Source organism: Narcine bancroftii, chromosome 1 (genome assembly GCF_036971445.1).
Source record: "Narcine bancroftii isolate sNarBan1 chromosome 1, sNarBan1.hap1, whole genome shotgun sequence".
In the NCBI taxonomy this organism is placed as follows: Eukaryota; Metazoa; Chordata; class Chondrichthyes; order Torpediniformes; family Narcinidae; genus Narcine; species Narcine bancroftii.
In genome coordinates, this window is record NC_091469.1 from 40,724,817 (window position 1) to 40,751,082 (window position 26,266).

Sequence of the window (26,266 nt, forward strand, 5' to 3'; positions counted from 1 at the left end):
AATTTCCACATCAAGGTCTTTCAAGCCTATTCTCACCTCTGCACTGATTTTGAGTCATGGATCCACTCAACACAGAACAAGTCCTTCAGTCCATCTCATCCATACTGCCCAGAATACCAACATGATCTAGTTCCATTTGGTCCATATCATTCTAAATCTTTCCTACCAATACAGCTATCCAAAAGTGTGTTCAATATCGTAATTACACCCGCTTTTCTAGTTTCCTCTGGCAGCTCATTTCACATCAATTTGCCCCTCAGGTCCTTCGTAAAACTCTCTTCTCTCACCTTAAACATTTGTTCTTTTTCTCAAATTATGACCCTTTGTAAAGAAGTTGTGCACACTTGCTTCAATTGTGTGCTCATGATTTAAAACACCCCTGAATGTGTTCATCGGCCTTCTATGTTCCAGGAGGAAAGACCAAATCTACCAGCAACTCAAGTGCTCTTCTCCCAGCAACATGCTGAAGAATCTTTTCTACAGCCTTTCCAGCTCACTGACACACTTCCTATAAGTAGGCAACTAGAACGGAACACAGAATTCCAAATGTAGTCTTACCGATATCTTGCAAATTTGCATCAAGATGTCCCAACCTTTACTCTCAATACCCTGCCCAATCAAGGCAATAATGCCCAAACACCTTCACTACCCTGTCCACCCACACTGCCATTTCAGGAAACTATGCATCTCGACTCCTAGCTCCCTCTCTTCAACAACACTTGCTCAGCTCTACTATTTACAGGTCAAGTCCGACCATAGTTTGCTTTACAGAAGTGCAATACCTCACACTACCAACATTGGATTATATTTGCCATTTTTTTTGGCCCACCTTCCCAACTGGTCTAGATTCTGTTTTAATCTTAGATATCCTTCCTCACTATCGACTCATCCACAAGTTTACTAACCACATTAACTACATTGTTTGTTATCTATATTAACAATTTGGATGACTATGGACACAGCACTGACCCCTGCAGCCCATTAGTGGACACAGACCTCCAATCAGAAACCCTCCACTACACACCCCTGGGTTTCTTCCAAGCTTGTTTCGATTCCAAATGGACATCTCACCTTGCATTCCATGTGTTCTCATCTTCCAGACTAGTTGGACTTGTCAAATGCCTGCTAAAGTCCATATAGACAACATCTGCCAATTGCCTTCATAATCTTTTTTTAAAAAACCTCAGATTGATGAGAGTGTAGCAGATGCGCACAGAGAAGCAAAATGGCCCTCAAAATAACCAACAAATGCGGCAACCTCGCTGACCTGGGGGGGGGTGGGGGGGGAGTGACACTGGCCATCAACCCGGGTGACCTCTGGCAGGAACGCCAGCCAAACCAAGGTCTGCACTCCAAGGACACTTGCCCCTGACATCAGCACCGGGCCCAGGGCCCATATAAGCAGAGCTGACAGTGCAATGAAGCAGTCTTCGATTTTGATTCCTCATGTCTTCCTTCCACACTCGTCATAGTGCGTACGCTACATTGGTGACCATGACAGGTCCAATCGGCAGTTCAAGCGGAGCCAGCGAACATCCACAGTCTCTCTCAGGCTTCTGATGTTCTGGATGTCGCAACCACACGTGATACGAGCCAAGGCTCAATTCCAGCTTCGCCACATCACCGCCGACGACACCTGGTACTTCTATGTCATGAGTGCCCTCAATCATGACACAGAACCAAGGGTAGTAGATTTCTTATTGCAGCCTCTGGAGCAAGGCAAATACATGGCCCTCAAAGAGCTACTAACCCACACTTTTGGGCTTTCCCAGCATGAGCACGCTGTCCGATTGCTGCATATGGATGGATTGGGGCCCTATCCGCCCTAATGCGTGAGATGCTCATGTTAACCAAGGGCCACGTCTTGCTTGCTCTTCAAACAGATCTTCCTGGAGCAGCTGCCAGAGGATTACACAGCTCTTGCTCATAGACGAGGACTTCAGCAACCCTCGGACTGTCACCACCCAGGCAGACATGCTCTGGAGAGCAAAGAAGGGCGCCATCGTAGACCATATTGGCAAGCCCCATGAACAGCCCCTGGAGAGATCAAGGCCAGCGGAGAGGCAAGTGAACACCCCAGGACAGCTATACTATGACCCCCAGTGATGGGGTGCGGAGGTCCGTCGATGCCATGCATCCAGCAGGTTTTCAGGAAACGCCCTGGCCAACTGTCATTGATGGTGCAGCGGCTGGCCCACATGATAGCCTCCTTCTCATCTGGAACTCACTGTCAGGCAGGCACTTCTTGGTCGACAGAGGCACCGAAATAAGCGTCCTACCCCCTGCAGCCCTTGACACACGCTGCAGGGCCCACACCATCTCCCTTTGGTTCAGCAACAATTGCTTTACATGGAACTTTACCCTCATGCCAGTGGCGTTTCCGCTCCTGGGGGCCAATTTCCTTCGGGCCCACTGCTTGCTGGTCAACCTTAAGGGACAGTGTTTGGTGCATGCCAGAACCTTTCAGACTCTGCCTCTAGGGGAAGCCAAGCTACCTGCCCCCCACTTGGACTCTATAATACCACTTTCAGACAATGAATTCGCCTGTATCCTGGTGGAGTTCCTCTTGATAGTGGCACCAAAGTTCTCCATGGCCGAGCCAAAGCACAGGGTAAGGCACCACAAACTGACCAAGGGCCCCCTGCTCCATGCCAGAGTACGCCGACTCCAGCACGAGAAACTCAGTCTGGCAAAGGAGAAGTTCATAAAAATGGAGGACCTTGGGATTGAGTGGCGCTCCGACAGTACCTGGGCCTCCCCCCCTTCACATGGTGGCCAGATCAGCAGGGTGGGTTGGGGACCATTCAGGAACTACCGCTGCCTCAATGAGGCCACCACACCTGACAGATATCCTGTGCCCAACATCCAAGACTTTGCCACCAACGTGTACGGGGGTTTTCCAAGGAGGACCTCATCCAGGGGTACCACCAAATCTCAGTTCATCCTAAGGACATCCCCAAGTCTGCGATCCCTTTGGTTTATTCAAATTCTCCACATGCCCTTCAGTCTAAGGAATGCAGTACAAACTTTCCAGCAGCTGATGGATACAGTGGACCAGGACCTTCCATTTGCGTTCATCTATTTGGACGATATCCTCATCGCCAGTCGCAAAGACCACGTCTGAGACAGCTGTGCACCCCGCTGAGCAAGTTTGGACTGACCATCAACCCACCTAAATGCCAGTTCGGACTGGACACCATCAACTTCTTGGGGCACAGAATTAACAAGCATGGGACCACACCCCTCCCCAAGAAGGTTGAAGCAGTCCGGCACTTTGCTAAGCCACGCACGGTGAAAGGACTGCAGGAATTCAGCGGTATGATAAACTTTTACCACAGGTTCATACTGGCAGAGGTATGCATCATACACCCACTTTGTGCTGATGACCAGCAAGGCAAAAGACATTGCTTAGGACAAAGAATCCTCCAGGGCATTCCAGAATGCAAAAGAAGAAGCCATTGACATCCAACTGGTCCACTCTAGTTCGAAGGTACCTACCGCTCTGTTGACACCTCCAGCACAGCAGTAGGGGGCGTGCTAGAACAACTCAAGGGGCAGTGGCAACCCCTGGCCTTTTTCAGCATGCACCTCTGCCCACCCTGCCCCCGAACTCAAATATAGCACTTTCAACTGGGAGCCGTTAGCGCTGTACCTGATGGTAAGACATTTATGTTACTTTTTAGAAAGCTGGCAATTCAGGGTGTTCACATACCACAAGCCACTGACTTTCGCTCTCCAGAAGGTATCGGACCCATGGTCAGCCAACAGAAGAGGCACTTGTCCTACGTTTCTGAATTTACCACAGACAGCCAACATATCGCGAGGAAAAACAACGTGATGGCTGATGCCCTGTCACACCACATGATCGAATTGATACACAACCTGTCCCAGGGGGTCGATTACATGGCCCTCACCAAAGCACAGCAATAAGACTCTGAGATCTCCACTTACAGGACAGCCATCTCCAGTCTCATGGTTGAGGACGTCCCTGATGGCCCAGCTAACCTTACACTGCTGTGTGACATTTCTCCTGGCAGCCCCCACACCATCGTCCTGGCTGCATGGAGATGCCAGTTTTTCAAGACTATCCACGACCTGGCATACCCAGCCATCCATGCTATGATCAAAATGGTGGCCAACAGGTTTGTCTGGCATGAACAGGTAAGCCAGTGGGCCAAGACTTGCACAAACAGTCAGTCCTCCAAAGTGCACATTCTCACCAGAGCACCCATACAGACTTTGGAGCCAGCACGACACAGGGTCAGCCACATACACATTGACTTAGTAGGACTGTTACTAGTTTCATGTGGGGCGAGATACCTCTTGACCATGGTAGACTGCTCTACAAGGTGGCCGGAAGTGGTCCCATTGGCTGATACTACCACAGAAAACTGCACCAGGGCACTCGTTGACACATGCATGTCCAGATTCGGAGTCCTGGAGACCTCACGTCAGAAAGGGGGGCACAATTTCTCTCCGGGCGGCACTGGCTAACTTTCTACGGACGCAGCTCCACCATATTGCAGCATATCACCCACAGGCCAATGGGTTGATGATCTGGCTCAAAGGTCCCAACTGGGTGGACGGACTGCCTTAGGTCCTGCAGGGAATCCAAACTACGCTGAAAGACTTCAATGCCTCAGAGGCGGTAAAGGTTTATGGTGCATCGTTAATCATCCCCAGGGAATTCTTGACCCCCAATAAATGCCCGGAAGACCCCACGGCAAACCTAGAGAGCCTGTGGCAGAAGCTGGGGTCCTTGGTCCCACAGCAACCTACTCCGCATGGCCAACCCAAGAATAGTGTCCCGAATTACCTAAAGACTTGCCAGTATGAGGTGGGGCCACCATTACAAGGGAAAGATGATATGTGTTTCAATGCATAAACTAACTTGGAAATATGAATTAGGTAGTATGCAGTTACCACATTTTGAGAATAATTATAAAGCAGCTCAACTGAAAATCATTAATAGAATGTTCACCATTACAGACCACCATTACAATGACCCTACGAGGGGCCCTAAAAGGGCATTAGAGACAATGGTTCCATCTTTGTCCTCGATATCGGCGATAAAGAAGAAACCTTTACCTGTCAGCTGCCTGAAACTGGCACATCTGGACTGTAATGAGCAGGTCTGCACTCTGCCTCCGCAACACAGGGGCAGGCCACCGAAGGCTACGGATAATTGCCCAGTCGCTGGTCTGGTGGGGGGTGGTTGTGTAGCTGCCCACGCACAGAGGTGCGAACCAGCCAACAAACTGGCTGACAAATGTGGCAACCACGAAGACCTGAGGATGACACCGGCCATCATCTCAGGTGACATGGGCATGGCAGGAAGACAGGGAATTCTGGCAGGAAAGTGGCCATCCGAGGTCGACGTTCTGATGATGCAGGCCCCTGACATCAGTGCGAGGGGCCATGTAAGTAAAGCTGCTAGTACAATAAAGCAGCCTTCAATTTTGATTCCTCAGGTGTGTCTCCTTCCATACTCGTAATAGCACGTATGCTACAAAACACTTTTTTTAAAAAACACACAAAGCCATGCTAATTCAGAAGAACATTTTCATTTTAATAATGAGCAGACTATTTGCTGCTCTGAGGCCACTGTGCCAACCATCTTTAGAAATTCCACTTAGTAAAGTTCTCAATATTTCCATGAGATAGGCATGTGATTTGTGTATAAATTTAAATTAGTTTGATTAAAAAAAGAGGCCATCAACTACATTCTTGCCATTGTAACCAAGTACATTGGTCAGGAGACTCCACGTTTCTTGTGCCTCACTAATGTGAGGAGAGCCAGCTTCCCTGTAGAACACAGCATCTTGCACTGCTACAAAAAAGTGCTGATGACCAGCAAACTCCACAAAGCTAAAGATATGCCCTTGTTCCCATTACACACAATACATGATATTCGTTCAACATTCACACTGCTTATCATGAAAGGCAAACTCTTATTTTGCAACAAAAGAGTATATCGAAATAATCCACCCGCCATTCCTATAATTTTAGTAACTGTTACAAGCCAAAGGACACAAAACCCAACAGCAATAGACATTCACCAAGACAAGTAGTTATTTAAACAAAAGATGTTTTTAATTATCTTTAAACATGAAAACAGAATCAAACTTAACTACCCAACTTAACCGCCTTCTAATTCTAAGCACATGTGTATGTAATGTGTGTGTAAATTTAAGTTCTTTGGTTCACAGTTCAATCTCACTTCTCATTCTTCCAAGTTCACTGGTTGCAGTCAATTCTTATACTACACAGAATTTAACATGTATAAAGTTCACCAGGCTTTGAGGGTCAGGATATTCTTGTAGGTTTGCAGAGAAATATGTGTTGTTCCACGATTTCCACAACTGAGGTACTACCTAAATGTCTTGCTGATGAAACTTGCCCCATCAGAGTTTTCCAGATAATAACCTCTTTCTTTCAGGCTCTCAGAGTTCTTTTCTGTTCCACTTATTCCAAGAGAAACATTAGACAGATTGCACTTCCAGCCATCCGTCACTCAGGAGCTTCTGTTTCAGTTCCAACAAGCTTCTCCTGGCTGACACTGTTCAGTCTCTCTCTCCATCTGAGATTCCAACTGCCAGCCACATGTCCTTCTCTCTCTCACTTGCAAAACCCTCCTCCTTCTCCAGCAAACAATAGGAGTTCATCTTCTGCTTCCATCTGTTGTTTTAGGTAAACAATGACCTCTCAATGAGCTTTCTGTGAAGAGGTATGAGGAGTCAGCCTGTTTCTTGCTGTGGCTTTTGAAAACACTCCATTCATTCATGACATCATTTCAATTAGCACCTACTTGTGAAATGTACATAGCATTCTCCATAGTTTCTGTAAAGTCAGTGAATATGAATTCTTCAGTATTTCAAATAAGATCTGTTTTAAAGTGTGTGTATGTATATAACCTACTCTAATTTTACCAATTCATCTCCCAAAAACATTTTAAAATATTCCATCACATAACCTCCTTCCATATACTTATCAAATGAAACAAAACCAGAGATTTATAATTTTTAACAGTTTTACTCATCCACTTTTAAATAAAATGTTCTCTTCTCATCTCTCCAATTCCATTCAATTTGATATCTAACCAAGTAACTGAACTATCTAAATCAAACATTCTATTAATGATTTTCAGTTGAGCTGCTTTATAATTATTCTCAAAATGTGGTAACTGCATATCACCTAATTCATATTTCCAAGTTAGTTTATGCATTGAAACACGTATCATCTTTCCCTTCCATAAAAATTTCCATACAACATTTAAATCCTTAATAATTTATTTTGTATTTTACAAGGTATATTCTGAAAACAATATTGTAATCTAGAAAATATATTCATTTTTATACAATTCACTCTTCCTACCAATGTTAACGGTAAATCCTTCCATTTATTCAAATCTTCTTTTATTGCAGATAATAATGGTAAATAATTAAATTCTACTAATTGATTTATATTTTTACTCACTTTAATACCCAAATACTTAATACACTTCGACCATTTAAATCCTACTACCCACTTGCATTCTGAATAAATCTGCATCCAACAATGACATAAGTTCACTCTTATTCCAATTCACTTTATAACCAGATACCTCCCTATACTATAACAATCTTTCCTGCAATACTTTCAGAGATTCTTTTGGGTCAGTCAAATATGCCAATACATCATCCGCAAATAAACTAATTTTATATTCCTTTGAATTTGATACAATTCCCTTTATTCTTTCTTCTTTCCTTATTGCTTGCGCTAAAGGTTCAATCACCAATGCAAATAATGTCGGAAAAAGAGGGCATCCCTGTCTAGTTGATTATTCTAATTCAAAAGAATCTGATAAAATTCAATTAGTTATTACTCGCAGCTGAGGATGTTTATACATAGCTTTAATCCAATTAATAAACATCCCTCCAAACCAAAATTTTTCCAATACCATAAATAAAAATCCCTATTCTACCCTATCAAAAGTATTTTCTGCATCCAACGACAAAACCAGTGGTAAATGATTTTCCTCCCTAGATATATTAATTAAACTAATCAATTTAACCACATTATCCGCTGAACAGACTCACCAAGGCAAATAGCGCCTTTGGAAGACTACACAAAAGAGTCTGGAAAAACAACCAACTGAAAAACCTCACAAAGATAAGCGTATACAGAACCGTTGTCATACCCACACTCCTGTTCGGCTCCGAATCATGGGTCCTCTACCGGCATCACCTACGGCTCCTAGAACGCTTCCACCAGCGTTGTCTCCGCTCTATCCTCAACATTCATTGGAGCGACTTCATCTCCAACATCGAAGTACTCGAGATGGCATAGGCCAACAGCATCAAATCCATGCTGATGAAGATCAAACTGTGCTGGGTAGGTCACGTCTCCAGAATGGAGGACCATCGCCTTCCCAAGATCGTGTTATATGGCGAGCTCTCCACTGGCCACCAAGACAGAGGTGCACCAAAGAGGTACAAGGACTGCTTAAAGAAATCTCTTGGTGCCTGCCACATTGACCACCGCCAGTGGGCTGATATCGCCTCAAACCGTGCATCTTGGCACCTCACAGTTCGGCGGGCAGCAACCTCCTTTGAAGAAGACCGCAGAGCCCACCTCACTGACAAAAGACAAAAGAGGAAAAACCCAACACCCAACCCCAACCAACCAATTTTCCCTTGCAACCGCTGCAACTGTGTCTGCCTGTCCCACATCGGACAAATCAGCCACAAACGAGCCTGCAGCTGACGTGGACATTACCCCTCCATAAATCTTCGTCCGCGAAGCCAAGCCAAAGAAAGAAGATAAAACCCGTTTGATCAACATGAATCAAATTCGGTAAATATTGCACTAATCTATTCACCAAAACTTTAGTTAAAATCTTATGGTCTACATTCAATAATGAAATTGATCAATAAGATCCAGGACTTAAGGAATCTTTGTCTTTTTTAAGAATCACCATAATAATTGCTTGAGAAAAAGGCTCCGGCACCGATTGAGTTTCTGATACCTGTTGAAGAATTTCCTCAAATACCGGAAAAACTGGGAGGAGTCACGTGATGGAGTAGTGGCCAGTAGGAGAATACCAGCCCTCTCCAGAAAAGAAGAAAAAAAGTGAAGGAAAAGCAAAGCCCCAGATACACAAAACTCAACAAATAAAAGATAAAGGTGTGGAGAAAAGAAAGAAAAATGCACCTAAGAAGGAAAAACCAAAAACAGGAAAAAAAGGAAAGATGCCAGAAGAGAAAGCCTTAAATGCACGGAAAAGCAGGGACCCGCCGTAGACAGAGGAGCCCGCGCCCAGAGGTTAGTGGAGACCCCACAGGGTCGCGACCTCCCAACCGCGGGACTGCAAAAATGGCTCACTGAGCCAAACAGAGGTGTGCAATTCACACAACAAGAAAAAGGAGAACACCGACGGGAGGGGGGACCAGCTGTGAAGCGAACCTACACAGAACGAACAGCTGAGAGATGCCCGACAGCAGGGCTCCCAGCTGGAAGAAAAGGAAAGCAACATGAAAGGGAGGGATGAGAAAGAAAAACAAAAGCAGGAGGCCCAACAGATAACCAACCCAGAAGAGGACCAACATCAAGAAGCGATGAAAAAAAAACCCAAAAATCTGAGGCAAGCAGCTCAACAAGAAAGTCAGAAGAGACACAGATACAAGGAAGAGAAGTAGAAGACACAAACCCAAGAGCAGACACAGAAGAAGAAGAACACCAAGCTCTGCACAGAGGAATAGGAGGTAAAATGAATCGACAGTACATAGATTAAAAAAAATTTCAAGAACAAATGAAAGCATTAAAAGGATGGTTAACACTAGAATTTAGTGAAATTAAAAGAAAAATGAAAAGTACAGAAGAAAAAGTGAGTAGAATAGAGCTGGTCATAACAGATGTAGGGAAAGGATTAGAAAATGTGGAAGAACGTGTAAGAAAATTGGAAGAAAGTGACAAAAAAGTTAAAGAAACACAAGAGTTGTTAGCTCAGATGATTGATAATAGAAAACTATAGTAGGCAAAACAATATAAAGATAGTGGGCCTAAAGGAAGATGAACAAAGTGAAGATATGAAAGAATTTATAAAAGAATGGATCCCAAAAGTCCTGCGAATGCCAGAAATGCAGGAAGGAATGGAAATAGAAAGACCACACAGAACATTAGCCCCAAATCCACAGTCACAACAAACACCAAGATCCGTTTTAGTAAAATTTCTGAGATGCACAACAAGAGAAAATATATATTGGAGAAGGAAATGAATAAAATTAGAGAAGACAAAAAACCACTGGAATACAAAGGTCAAAAAAAAAAATTTCTACCCAGACACAAGTTTTGAGCTCCTAAAGAAGTAGTTTAACACAGCAAAATCGATCCTGAGTCAATGTTTTACCAATATGGAAAAAAAGCTATAAATTTATGTTAAGATATCCAGCGGTGCTTAAAATAGTTATCTAGGGGGGTGCAAAACAGACTGTTCTCGGATCTGGAGAAAGCACGAGAATTTGCAGAACGCCTGCAGGACAAAGACAGATGAAGAGATATAACAAGAACGAAGAACAATGACAAATTACATATAAAGATGTAAAAATAATGTATAAGTAAGAACTAAAGGAGGGAAAAGGGAAGCAAGGGAGAAGGGGGGAAAAAGAGGAAGGGGTTAAAAAAAGAAAAAGAGAAGAAAAGAGGGGGAGCTTTGTTTTAATGTGAAGATAAAAGTCTTTTCTGGAGGGGGTTGGGTGGGAGAGAATAACAGTCACTGCGAAATCAGTTGACACTTGCGAACGGGTTCGCAGTCCGAATGGAGAGGGGAATTGTGCTTGCCCGGCAAGGGATAAGGGGCGACTCAGAGAGGGGGTGGGGGAACACTTGGGGTTAAGGGAATTTTAGATCTGGGAGTGGTTGAAGTATTTGATGTTTTAGAAGTGTTGTCATACATTGTGTTCAAAAAAGGAAAATTGAGAAATGAAAATGGGGAAAAGGGGAAAGGTGGTGGTGAGGAAGCAAAAATGAAATGTAAACAGAGTATGTGATGGCCATGTTGAACTATATGACTATAAATATTAACAGAATACATAACCAAATCAAAAGGAAGAAGCTATTAAATTTACTGAAAAAAGAAAAAAATAGATATAGCATTCATGCAGGAAACGCACCTAACTTAAATGGAACAAAATAAATTAAGGAGAGACTGGGAAGGGCACGTAATGGCAGCATCATATAATTCAAAAGCCAGAGGTGTAGCTATATTAATAAATAAAAATGTACCAATCAAAATAGAGGAGAAAATAATAGATCCAGCAGGGAGATATGTAATGATAAAGTGTCAGATATATTCAGAACTCTGGAATTTGGTCAATATATATGCACCTAATGAAGAGGATCAAAAATTTATGCAAGATATTTTTTTGAAGATTGTAGATACGCAGGGAATTCTATTGATAGGAGGGGACTTTACCTTAATTTGGATTCAAAGATGGATAAAACTGGACAAAAGACGAGCAAAAAGAACAAAGTAGCCAAATTTATGGTTAAATCAATGCAGGAAAATGAACTTTTGGATATATGGAGGAGTCAACACCCAAAGGAGAAGGAATACTCATATTATTCGAGTAGACATAAAACATACTCAAGGATTGACCTGTTCCTGTTGTCAGTCCATATCAAGGGAGAGGTTAGGAAAACGGAATATAAAGCAAGATTGTTCTCTGATCACTCACCCCTATTATTAGCAATAGAACTGGAGGACATCCCATCGAGAACATATAGATGGAGATTAAACTCCATGCTACTTAAAATACAGGGTTTTAGAGAATTTATTGAGCGCCAAATTAAAATGATTTTGAAATAAATACGGAATCAGTGAAAGACAAATTTATATTATGGGATGAAATGAAAGTCTTTTATCAGAGGGCAGATAATAAGTTACGTAACTAAGATGAAAAAGGACTACAATCGGGAAATAGAACAGCTGGAAAGGGAAATAGTAAGTACAGAAAAAGAACTAGCAACAAGGGAAGATATAAGAGAATTGGCGGACAAAAAAATAAAATACAAAACACTACAAACGTACAAGGTGTAGAAGAACATAATGAAAATAAAGCAGAAGTATTACGAGCTAGGAGAAAATCGCACAAAATACTAGCCTGGCAGCTTAAAACAGAACAAGCTAAAAGAACGGTATTGACAGCAAGGAAAAAGGACAAACAAATTACATATAACCCAACAGAGATCAATGAAAACTTCAAGGAATTCTACAAGCAATTATACTGAACTGAGAACGAAGGGAAAGAAGACAAAATAGATGAGTTTTTAGCTAAAATTGAACTACCAAAATTGTAAGAAGAGGAGCAAAACAAATTGATAAAACCATTTGAAAAAGAGGAAATACAGGATATATTAAAAAAGCTACCGAACAATAAAATGCCTGGAGAGGACGGATTCCCAATAGAATTCTATAAAACATTTAAAGAGTTATTAATTCCTCCTCTCCTGGAAGTAATGAACCATATAGAAGAAACACAAAACTTGCCAGATTCATGTAAAACAGCAATAATTACAGTAATATGGGGAAAGATCCACTAACACCAACATCGTATAGAGCAATATCTCTACTTAACTCAGATTATAAGATAATAGCAAAACTATTAGCAAACAGATTGGCCGACTGTGTACCAAAAATAGTAAAACTAGATCAAACTGGATTTATTAAGAAAAGACGAACAACGGACAATGTCTGCAAGTTCATTAACTTAATCCATGCAGTACAAGGAAATAAGATACCAACATTGCCTGTTGCTTTAAACGCAGAGAAACCCTTTCACAGGGTGGAATGGAATTATTTATTTAAAGTATTATAGAGGTTCAACCTACCAGCGAAATATATTAATTGGATTAAAGCATTATATAAGGGACCAATGGTGAAGGTGACAGTAAATGGATATATATTAAACCAATTTAAATTAAGCAGGTCGACTAGGCAGGGATGTCCACTATCTCCCTCACTGTTCGCTTCAGCAATAGAACCATTGGCAGAACTGATAAGAACAGAAAACAAAATAAAAGGGATAAAAATAAAAAAGGAATATAAAATCAGTTTATTTGTAGATGACATATACTTAACAGAACTAGAATTATCAATAAAATTACATAAGAAATTGAAGGAATATGGAGAAATATCAGGGTACAAGAGCAATGCAAATAAAAGTGAAATGATGCCAATGAATAATGAGGATTACACAGAGTTTAGAAAAGAATCACCATTTAAATGGCAAACACAAGCAATCCGATACCTAGGTATTAGATTAGATAATAATTTAGGCCATCTATACAAATTAAATCATCAGCCATTAATGAAGAAATTACAAGATGACTTAGAACATTGGAAAGATTTACCACTAACACTGATAGGAAGGGTAAATTGTATTAAAATGAATATCTTCCCAAGGATACAATACCTATTTCAATCGTTACCCTTAACAGAGAAATTCTCTCTTTTTTTTAAAAAAACTTTATTTATTCGTTCAAAAAACAAATAATATGACATATACAGCAATTAAACATGATCCTTTTTTTATACATAACAAAAAGAGAAAAAAAGATCCACCCCCCCTTCACCTAACTCTCCTAAGGAGAGCCATAAAAAATTATATTATATATATATATATATATAAGTTTCAGCTTGCTTTTGTATATTTAGCTTTATCCGTAGCGAAAAAATGTATTGCTACTACGTGGAAAGATACAAATATGATTGATATTAAAAGATGGCATAATGAGATGAAATATTTTTTAATAATGGAAAAAATTACGTATGTTTCGCATGATTATTTTTTTTATTAATAAGTGGCTGTTATACTCGGAATATTTACATTTCAATTTATATTGATTAGATTTTAACAGAGAAATTCTTCAATGAACTAAAGAGAATTATAAGGAAATTCTTATGGAAAGGGGGAAACCGAGGATAGCGCTAGATAAATTAACAGAATAGTACACACAAGGTGGTTTGCAGCTACCAAACTTTAAAAATTATAATAGAGCAGCACAATTAAGATATCTATCAGATTTTTATCAAACAAGGGAAAAACCAGATTGGACCAAGATAGAGCTAGATAAAATAGGGGAGAAGGTACCAGAACAAATACTTTATAAGTGGGATGAAAAACTGGTACAATATAGAAGTTCACAAGTACTGCACCATTTACTCAACATTTGGAAGAAGATTCACGGAGAAAGGGAAAAAACAAATTACCAACTACCAAAATTATTATTGATGCAAAATCAGCTAATCCCTTTTACAATAGATAACCTTTCCTTTAGAGAATGGGAGAGAAAAGGGATCAAAAAAATAGAAAATTGTTTTTCGGGAAATAAATTATTATCTTTTGAACAAATGAAGTACAAATATGGAATAACTCATGGTACAATGTTTGCATACCACCAACTGAAAACTACTTAAAGGACAAATTGGGAAGCAGACTGAGATTACCAGAAGGAAGCAGCTTTGAATATGTGATTACAGACACAATGATAATTAAAAGATTTATAACAAACATGTACATCAAGCAGCAAGAGAAAGAAAATGATGAAATAAGCTATAAACCCAAACAAAAGTGGGAAAAAGATCTAAACATAAAGATAAAAAATGAAATATGGAAAAAGTTATGCTCTGGAACTATGAGAAATAATAAATACGAGGTTTCGTATGATACAATATAATTGGTTACACAGGTTATATATCACACCCCAAAAGTTAAATAAATGAGATCCAACATTATCAGATAGATGTTTTCGCTGTAAGAAGGAAACGGGAATATCAGTACATGCAATTTGGGCATTTGAGAAAATGAAAAAGTTTTGGGAAGATCTAAATCAGATATTAAATAAAATCACAAAAAGCAACATACCAAAAAATCCAGAGATCTTTCTTCTAAGTAATCTAAGAAGTAAAGAATTATGCCTCAAACTGGATGAAGCGCAAAAAAGATTTATTTTGATAGCCTTAGCTGTAGCAAAAAAAATGTATAATGTCAACTTGGAAATCAGAAGAGAGCCTGAGGGTACAGCAATGGTACATGGAAATGAAAAAATGTATTCCATTGGAAAAAAATAACATAATTTAAAAAATAAAGTCACATTATTTGAACAAATTTGGGAACCGTACATGGAACACAACAGAGAGGGCCTACCGTGGACCTCCACCCCCTAAACTGATAGAATGAGAAGATGACAAAATGAACTGACCCAGTGTGTAAAAGTAGATGACACAATTTTCTTGTTTATTTTCATTGTGTGATGACATTATTTAATGGGTTTATTGTATTGCATATGTTGAATGTTTAATGGGTTTGGAGGGGGGTGGGAATGAGGGAAGGAAGAGAGGGGGGGAAAAAGGGGGAGAAAATGACACTGTATATTCAAGAGGCAAATGTTTGTGTGTATTTTGATTAATATGGTTCATAGTGTGAAAAAAAAATACCTGAAAAACTAACTTGTGGAACCAGAAAGGAATAAGAACGATAAATGATTGTTTTGAGGTGAGTCACTTTTTTAATCATTTGATAGGTTGAAGGAGAAATACCAAATTCTTATTAATACTCTTTTTTTTGTTATTATCAACTTAAATCAATGTTGTATGATTGTTTAGGGAGACATTTGGAATTACCTAAAGAATAATTATTTGAGGTATTAATTTGAGAAGGAGGAAAGAAAGGATTTATTTCAGAAATGTACAAATTATTACAAAGGAAAATGTCTAAGGTGGATTTGCATAAATCAAGACTTAAATGGGAGGAAGATTTGGGGATTCAGTTTGATAGATAATTGGAGGAAGATTAATAAAGATACTATGACAAAGTTAATTAACGTTAGGTATAGGTTTATAAATCAATTATATTTAACTCCTGAATGTTTTAAACTATATAAATTGAGTGCTTCAGATTTGTGTATTCGATGCAATGAACAGAAGGGTACATTTTTGCATTCAGTTTGGGAATGTGATAAGATTAAAGATTTTTGGGCTAAATTAAGAGACTGTTTGCAGGTAATCTTGAAAATACATTTTTCTCTAGACCCAAAGATCTTTTTAATTGGGGACCTTACTGAAATGGCTTCATTATATAAATTAGATAAATTTCAAATGGCATTTCTGAGATTGGCTTGAGCTGTAGCAGGGAAATCTATAGCTGTTTCATGGAAAGATCAGATGGTGCTTAGCTTACAAAGATGGCATTCAGAAATGAGGTCTTGCATTCCAATGGAGAAGGTAACATAATTTAAGAGATCAATATTATAGATTTTAAAAGATTTGGAGCCCATATTTGGATTATTTTAATTTGAAAATCTGAAACTGGTTGTGTACGGCTGGATCTCCACATTGAATACTTAAATAAATTATTGAAGTTGTTCTCCTTATCTTTTCTCTTTTTTTATGGGGAATGGGGGTAGATTTAGGTTAAGTGGTGGGGTAGAGGGGGGACAGGGAGGTTAGGTTGTAGATTTTTTTTTAGATCTTGTAGTTTTTTCCTATGTATCCATGTAAATTGCTTTTTGATAATTTGTTAATTCTAATTCTGTAAATATGGTTATTACTCTGTTTTCTAATAAAATATTTTTTTTAAATTCACCAAATGAAAGAAAAAAGGCAGCTAAAATTCAGAATTAGTTCAGCAATTAACATTACAATATTTTTTGATTTGCAGATTCACGACTGGTTTTGACTCAGATTTTTAGTTTTGTATTCCTTATGATTTTTTTTGATGCAGTCACATTTGGATAATGTTCAATCACGTAATGATTATAGTCCTAAAATACACTTTTTAAAGCAAAATCATCTGTTTTGCAAAGATTTTGGCATATACAATATAAATAATGTGGCAATAATATTATCGAGTTCCTTATACAATTTACTTTTGGAGACACTTTTGTACCTTTCAATTGTGCATGCATTTTGTGTACAGCTTCTATTCTGTCTTCTGAAGTGGATCGCACAACACTGGCTTCCTTCTTAGACACTGCTAGGTCATACTCCAGAGTTTGCCGCATTGCCTCTCCTTTCTCCAGTTGTGCTCGCAACCTAGCAACATGACTTTCAAATGCTGAACGCTTGGGAAATAAAATATTAACAAGTTAAATCTATATAAAAAAAAATACAGTACAACTTCTTCCAAAGTATTGCTTTTGACAGTAGTGAACTTCAGTGTTGGACACATGAACCAAACTAGTAGAACAGCATGGGCTTCATCCGTAAGAAGCTCCCACAGTGCATAGAATAACTTAGCCCATTAAATTTAAAATGTAATTGTTCCAATCATCAAATATATACAATCCTTCTTCCACTTTGTTGTACATCACTTCAATATAGGATATGTACATGTTTCCATGATGTAAAACTGTGACTATTTAAAATTCAGAGGATTTAGTTTACCAATTTTCTCCAACTTAGTTCCCAGAACAACAAATAAAATGATGGATACTTCTTCTTTGGCTTGGCTTCGTGGATGAAGATTTATGGAGGGGTAATGTCCACGTCAGCTGCAGGCTCGTTTGTGGCTGACAAGTCCGATGTGGGACAGGCAAACACAGTTGCAGCGGTTGCAAGGGAAAATTGGTTGGTTGGGGTTGGGTGTTGGGTTTTTTCTCCTTTGTCTTTTGTCAGTGAGGTGGGCTCTGCGGTCTTCTTCAAAGGAGGTTGATACTAATCACCAAAAAAACCTTCACAAGACAGAAACTATCATGCAACAATTCCAATCCATTTCAATTTAAAGGCTACAGTTGAAAATAAGATGTGAAATAACAAATTGATAAAGACTTGAAAATATTATTTTCCCAAATGGAGTTGCAAATTTAAAAAAATGAAGTTATCTTCGTTTGAAATGTGATGTAGCAATTAGAGGGCAAAGTTTTGACATTATCTGCACAAGGTGCCATAAGACCAGGACACAGAGAAATGAATCAGTTCCTATCCCAAGTCACACATCCTCACTCTCAGCACACTTCTGGCATCATCACCACTACAGGCAACTGAGACAGCCACAATTCAGCTAAGCTCTACTTCGCTTGCATTGTGTATGTTCATGTCCATGTTTATATTAAAAAATAGCATCAGAGGAAAAGTTTTCAATATCCTACAAAGCCCTAAATTGATACTCAAGGTGATCATTCACCCCATTTTGTCTGTGGGAGTCAACCAAGTGCCACTCAGCCTTTCCCCTCTTCTAACATTATACATAGAGACCTGCATGTTACAGTGCACACATAAGTACGTTTTATATTTCAGCATCTACAGAATTTCCCTTTCAGACAGAATTCAAGTTATCATCTGCTGGTTTGAATTTATTCTGCATTCTCTCACCAATCAATTATATTCACATCTTGGATGACAACATGGTTTGTAAGTTTGAAGGTAACTCCAAAATTTGCCCTAGAACAAACAGTGAAGACAGTCATTAAACAAGAAAGGTGTTGGGGTTGAGTGCAGTACACTAAAGTGCTGGAGAAACTCAGAGGGTCACTCGGCATCCATAGGAAGTAAAAGGCAATCAACATTTTGCTTTATTCTTGCATAGGGGAATCTAAAATCGGGCATAGATTGAATTAATAAATTAAGATTTTATTGGCATATCTGCAAATATAATGTACAAGATGCAATGAAAGTCTCTTTTGCTGCAACCTCCCATGCTGTAAAATTCTTTGATAATCAAATTACATCTCATCCAAATTACATCTCAGTCTGCCAAAGGGAGAAAAAGAATCCTTGTTTTGGTCTTTCTCGGGTCCAATTTTTATACATTTAACTCTTCCTTGGCAGACTTTGGGCAAAACAAATGATAACTGAACTATCAACTTATTCATTGAGGTAGCAGAAATTGTCTGTATGGTAGTTAAAAAGGTGTATATAGTGGCGGCATTGAATAGCAGGGTTATCCAATCTATCCTCATTGATAAAATTTTCCAATACAAGCAACAATGATGAAATTTGCTCAACGCAGTTTCCAGCACATCATTAATTTCTGCAAAATATTGTAACCTGCACCCAAACTGTAACAAGTTTATATTCAATCCTATCAAAATCTCCCTGTCATTCTATGCCTCTACTATTAAAAATATACAGCTTTCTAATTACCATACTACCATCTTTTCTCAAGACTAAAGCCCTCCATTCCAACCAATATCTAAGCAAATCTCTTCTGAACTCTTTCTGGTCCATCACATCCTTTCTATGATGAGGTAGAAATGCACACAATAGTCCAAGTATGGCTTAACCAAATGCACAATATCCCCAACTCTAAACACCTCTATCAATGAACACAAGCAAGTAAAACAGGTCCTTCACTACCCTATCCTCATGTCAACACTATCAGGGAGATATGAACACATCCCCAAGTCCCTTTCTTCAAACTTTTCAAAGTCCCTGTCTTTCACTCTACATGTCTAGTCAGCATTAGATGATCTAAAACAGATTGCCTTGTGAAACAAAGTCTGCAGAGTCAGTGATTGTAGTAAATATACAAAATTACTGGCGAAGCTCAGAAACTCAGCTAGTTCCACAGCATCCAAAGGAGCTAATGTTTCGGGCCTGAGCTTTTCTTCAAGTAACAAACAAATGCAGCCAGGTGCCTGGATAAAAAGGAAGGGGTAGGAGGGAAGAAGGGGCAGGGAGAAGAACACAGGCCAACACCAAAGTGGACATGGATAGGAGGGCAGGAGAGAAAAGCTGAAAATTTATCGAGAAGGTGGCAGCTCAGTGAATGCAGAGCTGAGGAACTGGGGATGTAGGGATAGGGAATGAGAGAGAGAGATGGGGAGCAGGATGTCTAACAGAAACTGGAGATGTTAAAATTAATACTGTCTGGTTGGAGGGTATCCAGACTCCAATTTGTGGATGATCTCTGTTGGGCAGTGCACAGGACCATGGACAGACATGTTGACATGGGAATGGGGCAGTAAATTGAAATGGGCTATCACTAGGAGATTCCTGCTATTACAGAGAACAGAGATAAGGTGTTCAATTAAGATGTCCTCCTTCTTGAAAAAAATGCAGCTTCCCCTGCACTATTATTCATTCAGCCCTCACCCCATATTCTCTATTTCCTGCACATTAGTCCTGGCCCCCTCCACCCTTAGATGCAACAAGGACAGGATTCCCCTTGTCCTCACCTTCCATCCCACCAGCCTCCACATCCAAAATATCCTCTGCTATTTATGCCACCTAAAACCACATACATCTTCTCTCCTTTCCACATTCTGCAGGGAGTATTCCCTCCATGACTACCTCATCCACTTACCCCTTCCTACTACTCACCCACACCACCCTCCTACTTGGTACCTACCCTTGTCATCACAAAAAATGCTACATCTACATCCACACCTTCTCCCTCACCCCATTCAGGATCCCAAAGTGCCCTTCCAAGTGAAGCAACACCTCACTTGTGAATGTGAATCTGCAAGGTCATTCCGTTGCATCTGGTGCTCCCCTTCTTGTCTCCTCTACATTAGAGAGACTGGATGCAGACTAGGAGATCACTTTGATGAGCACCTCTCTCTGTCTGCTGTAAAAGCATTGATCACACAGTGGCAACCCATTCCAATTCCCCACCCCATTCCCATGTCAATATGTCTGACCATAGTCACATGCACTGCCCAACTAAACCACCAGCAAATTGAGGGAACAACACTTCATATTCTGTCTCAGCACCCTCTAAGCAGACAACACTCTGGTTTCCATTAGTTACCCCCACTGCCTCTCTCTCATTCACTTTCCCTATGTCTCCTTTCCTCCAGTTCCCCTCCCTTTGTCTCTTTCTCTCTCATTCCCTATCCCTCTGTTTTCTTTCATCCAGCTCTGTATTCACAGAGCTATCTCCCTTCTCCAATCAATTTTTTTTGTTGCTTTTCTGCCCTCCTATTCATGTTCACCTATGGCCTCTTGATTGATGACCTATACTCTTTTACCTGTCCCTTCTTCCCCGACACTTGCCTGCTTTTTGCTTATACCTTGACCAAGGGCTCAGGCCCAAAATGTCAGTAATATATCTTTGCCTACTATGGACACTACATGTACTGCTGAATTTCTCCAGTAACTTTGTGTATTGCCTTGTTTTTGTCTTGATTAAATTCCATCTGCCACTATTCTACCCAGTGGAGAACAGAGTGAGGAGACAGGCGATAGGTACAGACAGACCACAACAAAAAAATTGCACGTAGTGTGTAGCTTACAACCCAATGGTATGATCTTGGACGTGAGCAACCTCATGATAGGAACCTTATGTTCATGTTGACTCTTTGAAGATCTGTGACCTACCAAATACAACCTAATTTGAAGAATCTTACATCAATATAGCAGAAATGGACTCCTTAATATGCAACATCACCTGTTGTTTTTTCTCCCCAACACACTAAAAGTTTCTATATCCTGGAAGGTTGAATTGCCGGTCTTATAAATTTTTAAAATTTAAATTTAGAGTAACATCACGGTAACAGGTCCTTCCAGCCAATGAGCCCAAGTCGTCCATATACCCCAATTAACCTACAACCACCAAATGTGCCCGTTTTGAATGGTGAGAAAAAAAAAACAGTATATCCAGAGGAAACCCATGCAGACACAGGGAGAAAGTACAAACTCCTTTCAAACAGCACTAGATTCAAACCCCAGTCACTGGCACTGAAAGAACATTGTGCTAACCACTCCGCTAACCATACTGAAATCCTGCTCTTCTTCCAATCATGTTTCTATAATGGCAACAGTAAATGTTGATCAATGCTTTAAATCCGTCTCACTCATGAAATGAATGCAATTAATCCTTCCATTCATCCATGTGCCTCATCATATCCATGTCTCCTCTGTCAACTGGACTTAGTATATTTGATTGTACCTCCCAACCAACCCTCTATCAAATTAGTTTAAACCCAAGCCATCTTCACTCAAAAACTACCTCGCAAGTTCCAGTTCATAGTCACAATCGCCAGCCCTATGAGAAACAGCTCTAGTGATCGAGAAATCTAAAGTTATCGTTTCAACAATGCATTGGTCTGAAATGGCATCCTATTGCACATCATTAACATTCAACACCAGATTCCAATTATTCCAGCTCTTATTTCCCCTACCCTCTTCAGAATTTCTGACAATTTTTTTTGGAAGCACTGCACAAGTACAGAAAGTAATTGTTAACTCAATGATCTGAAGCAATCACAGTAACTGCTGATCAAGCCTAGTACCAATACAACATGAACAAGGAAGAATATGCAAAACAAATAAATGCATAGCACATTCTAATTGATGCGGGGAAAAAAAACATTAGTTTGATCCAAAATTGAATACACCTGCATTATTTTGCAACCTCACCTCTTCATTAAATTTGCTGGTCAATTCCAATTTTTCTTTTTCCACTTTATTCAGCCTCCATCTGAAATCTGTAATATTGAAACTGCCATCTCCAGGTTGCAGACATTTCATTTGACTCTGGAGGTGATTAACGGTACTCTGAAAACTGAGAAAAGAAATTTCAGGAGAAAATACCATGCATCACAAATCACAGGGCAACCTCAAATAATGAAAAGTAAATGTTATTAAAGATTCCCAGAATCTGATTATTTCCATCAGAGTGTTTTAAAGAAAATAAACAACAGAAGATGCCCCAAAGTACAAGGCTCCAATGTGCTTTCAATTCAGGAACCCATCCCCAGATTAAAAATTAAAATCTCACTTGGCCACATAAAAAATATGAGAGGTGGAAAGCAGGAAACGTCAAAGCAGTTAGCTGTTGTCTGTAAGTTGGAAGTTTAGGACAGAATAACCTAACGGCTTGAAAATTATTTTTCTCATGAAGAGAAAAACAAATATCAAAGTATTTTAATATGTTGAAGAGTTGATAAAATTAGTCAATTTTATATTTATGGATGCAAATTTAGATTTTGAACATTTTGAAAATTTCACTGGCAAATTATTAACTCACTTGTGAAATTGGTCTGGCAGGAGGAACAATGGTGTAAGTGTAATTGACAATGATTTAGAATGGGAATACGTAACCATTTATCAAATGCAGCACAGAAATGGCCCTTTCAAACAACTTCACCATGCAAATTATAATACTCATCTATGCCATTTCCATTTGTCTGCATTATGAGCCCAAATGCCTGAAAATTTAGTTGCAATTGTACCTGCCTCCAAAACTTAGTCTGGAAGCTCATTCAAGATCACCATGAGCCTCAGTGGATTTTTTTTTAAATATATAAATCAGAATCAGAATTTATAGTCATGATCAGATCATGAAAATCTTTGTCTTACAGCAGCATTACAGGTGCAATAATCTTATAAAATGAAATGTTTAAAAATAAATATTAGAGCAAAAATAAGAGAAAGTGAGGTAGTATCTGTGGTTCATTGATCATTCAGAAATCTGATGGCAGAGGGAAAGAAGCTGTCTTTGTCCCACTGCGTGTTTATTTTCACTCTCCTGTACCTCTTACCGAGAATAGCAGTGAGAAAAGGCATGGCCTGGGTGGTGGGGGTCCTTGCTTTCTTAAATCACCATCTGTTGTAGATCTGTTATAGATGTCCTCGATGGAGTGGAGACTGGTGCCTGTGATGGCACTGGCCGGGTTCACAACTCTCTGGAGAGGTTTTTTTGTCCTCTACATGGGTTCCACCATACCAGACAGTAATGCAACCAGTAATACATCTGTCAAAGTTTCCAAATCCTTGGTGACATACCAAATCTCCTCAAACTCGTCACAAGTATAGCCACTGGTGAGGCTTCTTCATGATTGCATCAACATGGAGCCCCCAGGACAGATCCTCAGAGGTGTTGACAGGCAGGGACTTAACTTTTTCCACTGCTGACCCTGCAATGAGGACCCCTCTCAAAGAATCGATCCAGCACTCCAGGTCTGCAAGAAGGCTTACCTGGTATGGAAGAGGATTCCAGTGATTTTACATGTGAAGATGAAGATACAACTACAGAAGAAGAAGAATTTAAAGGCATGGAAATGTTTTATAAAGAAAAAATGGATAAAATTGAAGCTAAAATTAATAATCCTACAAATGCAATGGAGAATCATTTTAAATTTTTAACTGGAGAAATACAACAAGTTCAAATTGATTTAACTAAATCAATAATAGCGTTTCACAAAGGGCTGCTAAATTGGAAGAAAGAATTCAGGATGATCGTGAATAAGTTCAACGTATTGCAGAAAGAACAAATATTAATGAGGACACCGCTACTGCCTTGGTTTCTTTGAATAAAAAACTGTTGGAGAAGGTTAATATCTTGGAATATTATATTAGAAGGAATAATCTCAAAATGGTTGGAATGTCTGATGATAACGAAGGTCAAGATATAATTCGCTTTTTTCGAGATTGAATACCGCAAATCTTTGGGTGAGAACATTTCAAAGAGAAAAATCTGATTCAGAGAGCCCATAGAGCTCTCCGACCAAAGCCAGGACTGAATCAAAGACATTGGTCTATATTGATCAAATTTTTTAAATTATCAAGATAGAGAAAAGATACTTGGATTGGCAATGAGAAGAGCTAAAGAACATGGACCTTTGTATTACAAAGGTAATACGTTTTTTAAAAAAATCCAAATCTGAGTCAAGCTCATTTGAAGAAGACGAAAGAAGTTAGTCCAGTTAAGAAGGCCTTGAAGGTTATAGATTGGTGTTGCGATATCCAGCAACTTTGAAAGTCTTAATTCCAGATCAGCAGAATGCCTTCTTCAACAATTATATTCAGGCCAAAGATTTTGTTAAAGATCTGCCCATGGATCGCCTTCCACAGGAGGACTTATTGAAATTATTTATTAAAATAAGGAAAGTGTTTTCCTTTTATTTATTTTTTTCTTTTTTCTTGAGAGTTGGGGATTTTGTTTGTTAGTTTCTGATAACTACATGTGTTTTTGTGGTTTGACCACGACCCATAAAATAGAAGGTGGTAATTTCTGGCATTTTGGGGAGGAAGGGTTTTTTAATTTTTTTGTATTTCAATTTTACAATTTTATATAATACTTTTATTTTAAATAAATTCAGTGTTTTTGAATTACAGATGATGATACCTCAGACCAATTAAATTTATGGGAATTCTTCCTGGTTAGGACTGTACTGTAAAAACTTGGGAAATAATGGCAAAAACAGTTAAGATTTTAAGTTTTAATATTAATGGGATTAACGGACACATAAAAAGAAAGAAGGTATTAGCGTATATTAAGAAATGTGGAGTAGATATTGCCTTTTTACAAGAGAATCACTTAACTGAAAGTGAACACAAATTGAAAAGAGATTGGGTAGGTCAAGTAGATTTTTTTTACATTTAATTCTAAAGCTGGGGGGGGGGTGGCAATTTTATTTTAAGAAAAACTTACCAGTTAAAATCCAAGATGCAATTACAGATCCGGCGGGAAGGCATCTTATAGCAATTGTCAAATATTTTCTGAAGAATGGACTCTATTAAATATTTATGCAGTGAATTTGATGATCAGAAATTTATACAGGATACTTTTTTATAAATTTAGTGAATGTACATGAAAATGTTTTAGTGGGTAGTGATTTTAATTATTGTTTAGAACCTATATTAGATAAGTCTTCAAGACATATAGTAAAATCAAAACCAGCTAAAACATTGTTATCTTTAATGAAAGATTTTAATTTAATTGATATATGGAGACAAATGCACCCTAAGGAAACAGATTACTCTTTTTATTCTAGCAGATTTGATACGTACTCTCAAATTGATTTTTTTCTTACTCTCTGCTCAAAATCAATCAAGAGTAATTGCTGTGGATTATAAACCTAGATTATTATCTGACCATTCTCCTCATTTAATTGAGTTGGAATTTGTAGAAAAACAACATGTAGTTTATAGATGGAGATTGAATTCTTTATTATTGAAAAGACTGGATTTTTGTTTATTTATAAGACAACATATTCAATTGTTTTCTGAAACTAATTTAAATTCAGTTTGTTATTTGGAATACATTGAAAGCTTATTTACGAGGTCAAATTATAAATTATTCTTCAAAATTTAAAAAATATGAAAGATATAGACAAATTGGAAAAGGAGCTAACTTTATTGGGCCAGGGAAGATATGCGGATAATGGAGGATATGCGGGTGAGTGCCGAGTTGATAGTGGTAGTGGGAAAGCCATGTTGTTTGAAGGAGGATATCTCTTATGATCTGGCATGGAAGTTCTCATACTGGATGCAGATGCGACAGAGATGGAGGAATTGAGAGAATGGAATCCTGACAGGGGACAGGGTGGGAAGAAGTGTAGT

At 39.1% G+C, this 26,266-nt stretch overlaps 1 protein-coding gene across 7 annotated transcripts in view; it reads right to left on the reverse strand.

Moving 5' to 3' along the window:
- ccdc171 (coiled-coil domain containing 171) overlaps positions 1 to 26,266 on the reverse strand; it is a 378,891-nt gene that overhangs the window by 346,378 nt on the left and 6,247 nt on the right. For all 7 annotated transcript variants that reach the window (XR_011353507.1, XM_069924483.1, XM_069924477.1 and 4 more), the window contains exons 3-4: positions 22,340 to 22,484; positions 16,926 to 17,100 (exon numbers count right to left, since the gene is read on the reverse strand). Coding sequence is in view for 6 of the 7 variants with exons in the window: in XM_069924483.1 (XP_069780584.1) it covers positions 16,926 to 17,100; positions 22,340 to 22,484 (320 nt within the window). In the remaining variant the exon portion in view is untranslated. The remainder of the gene's footprint in view (positions 1 to 16,925; positions 17,101 to 22,339; positions 22,485 to 26,266) is intronic.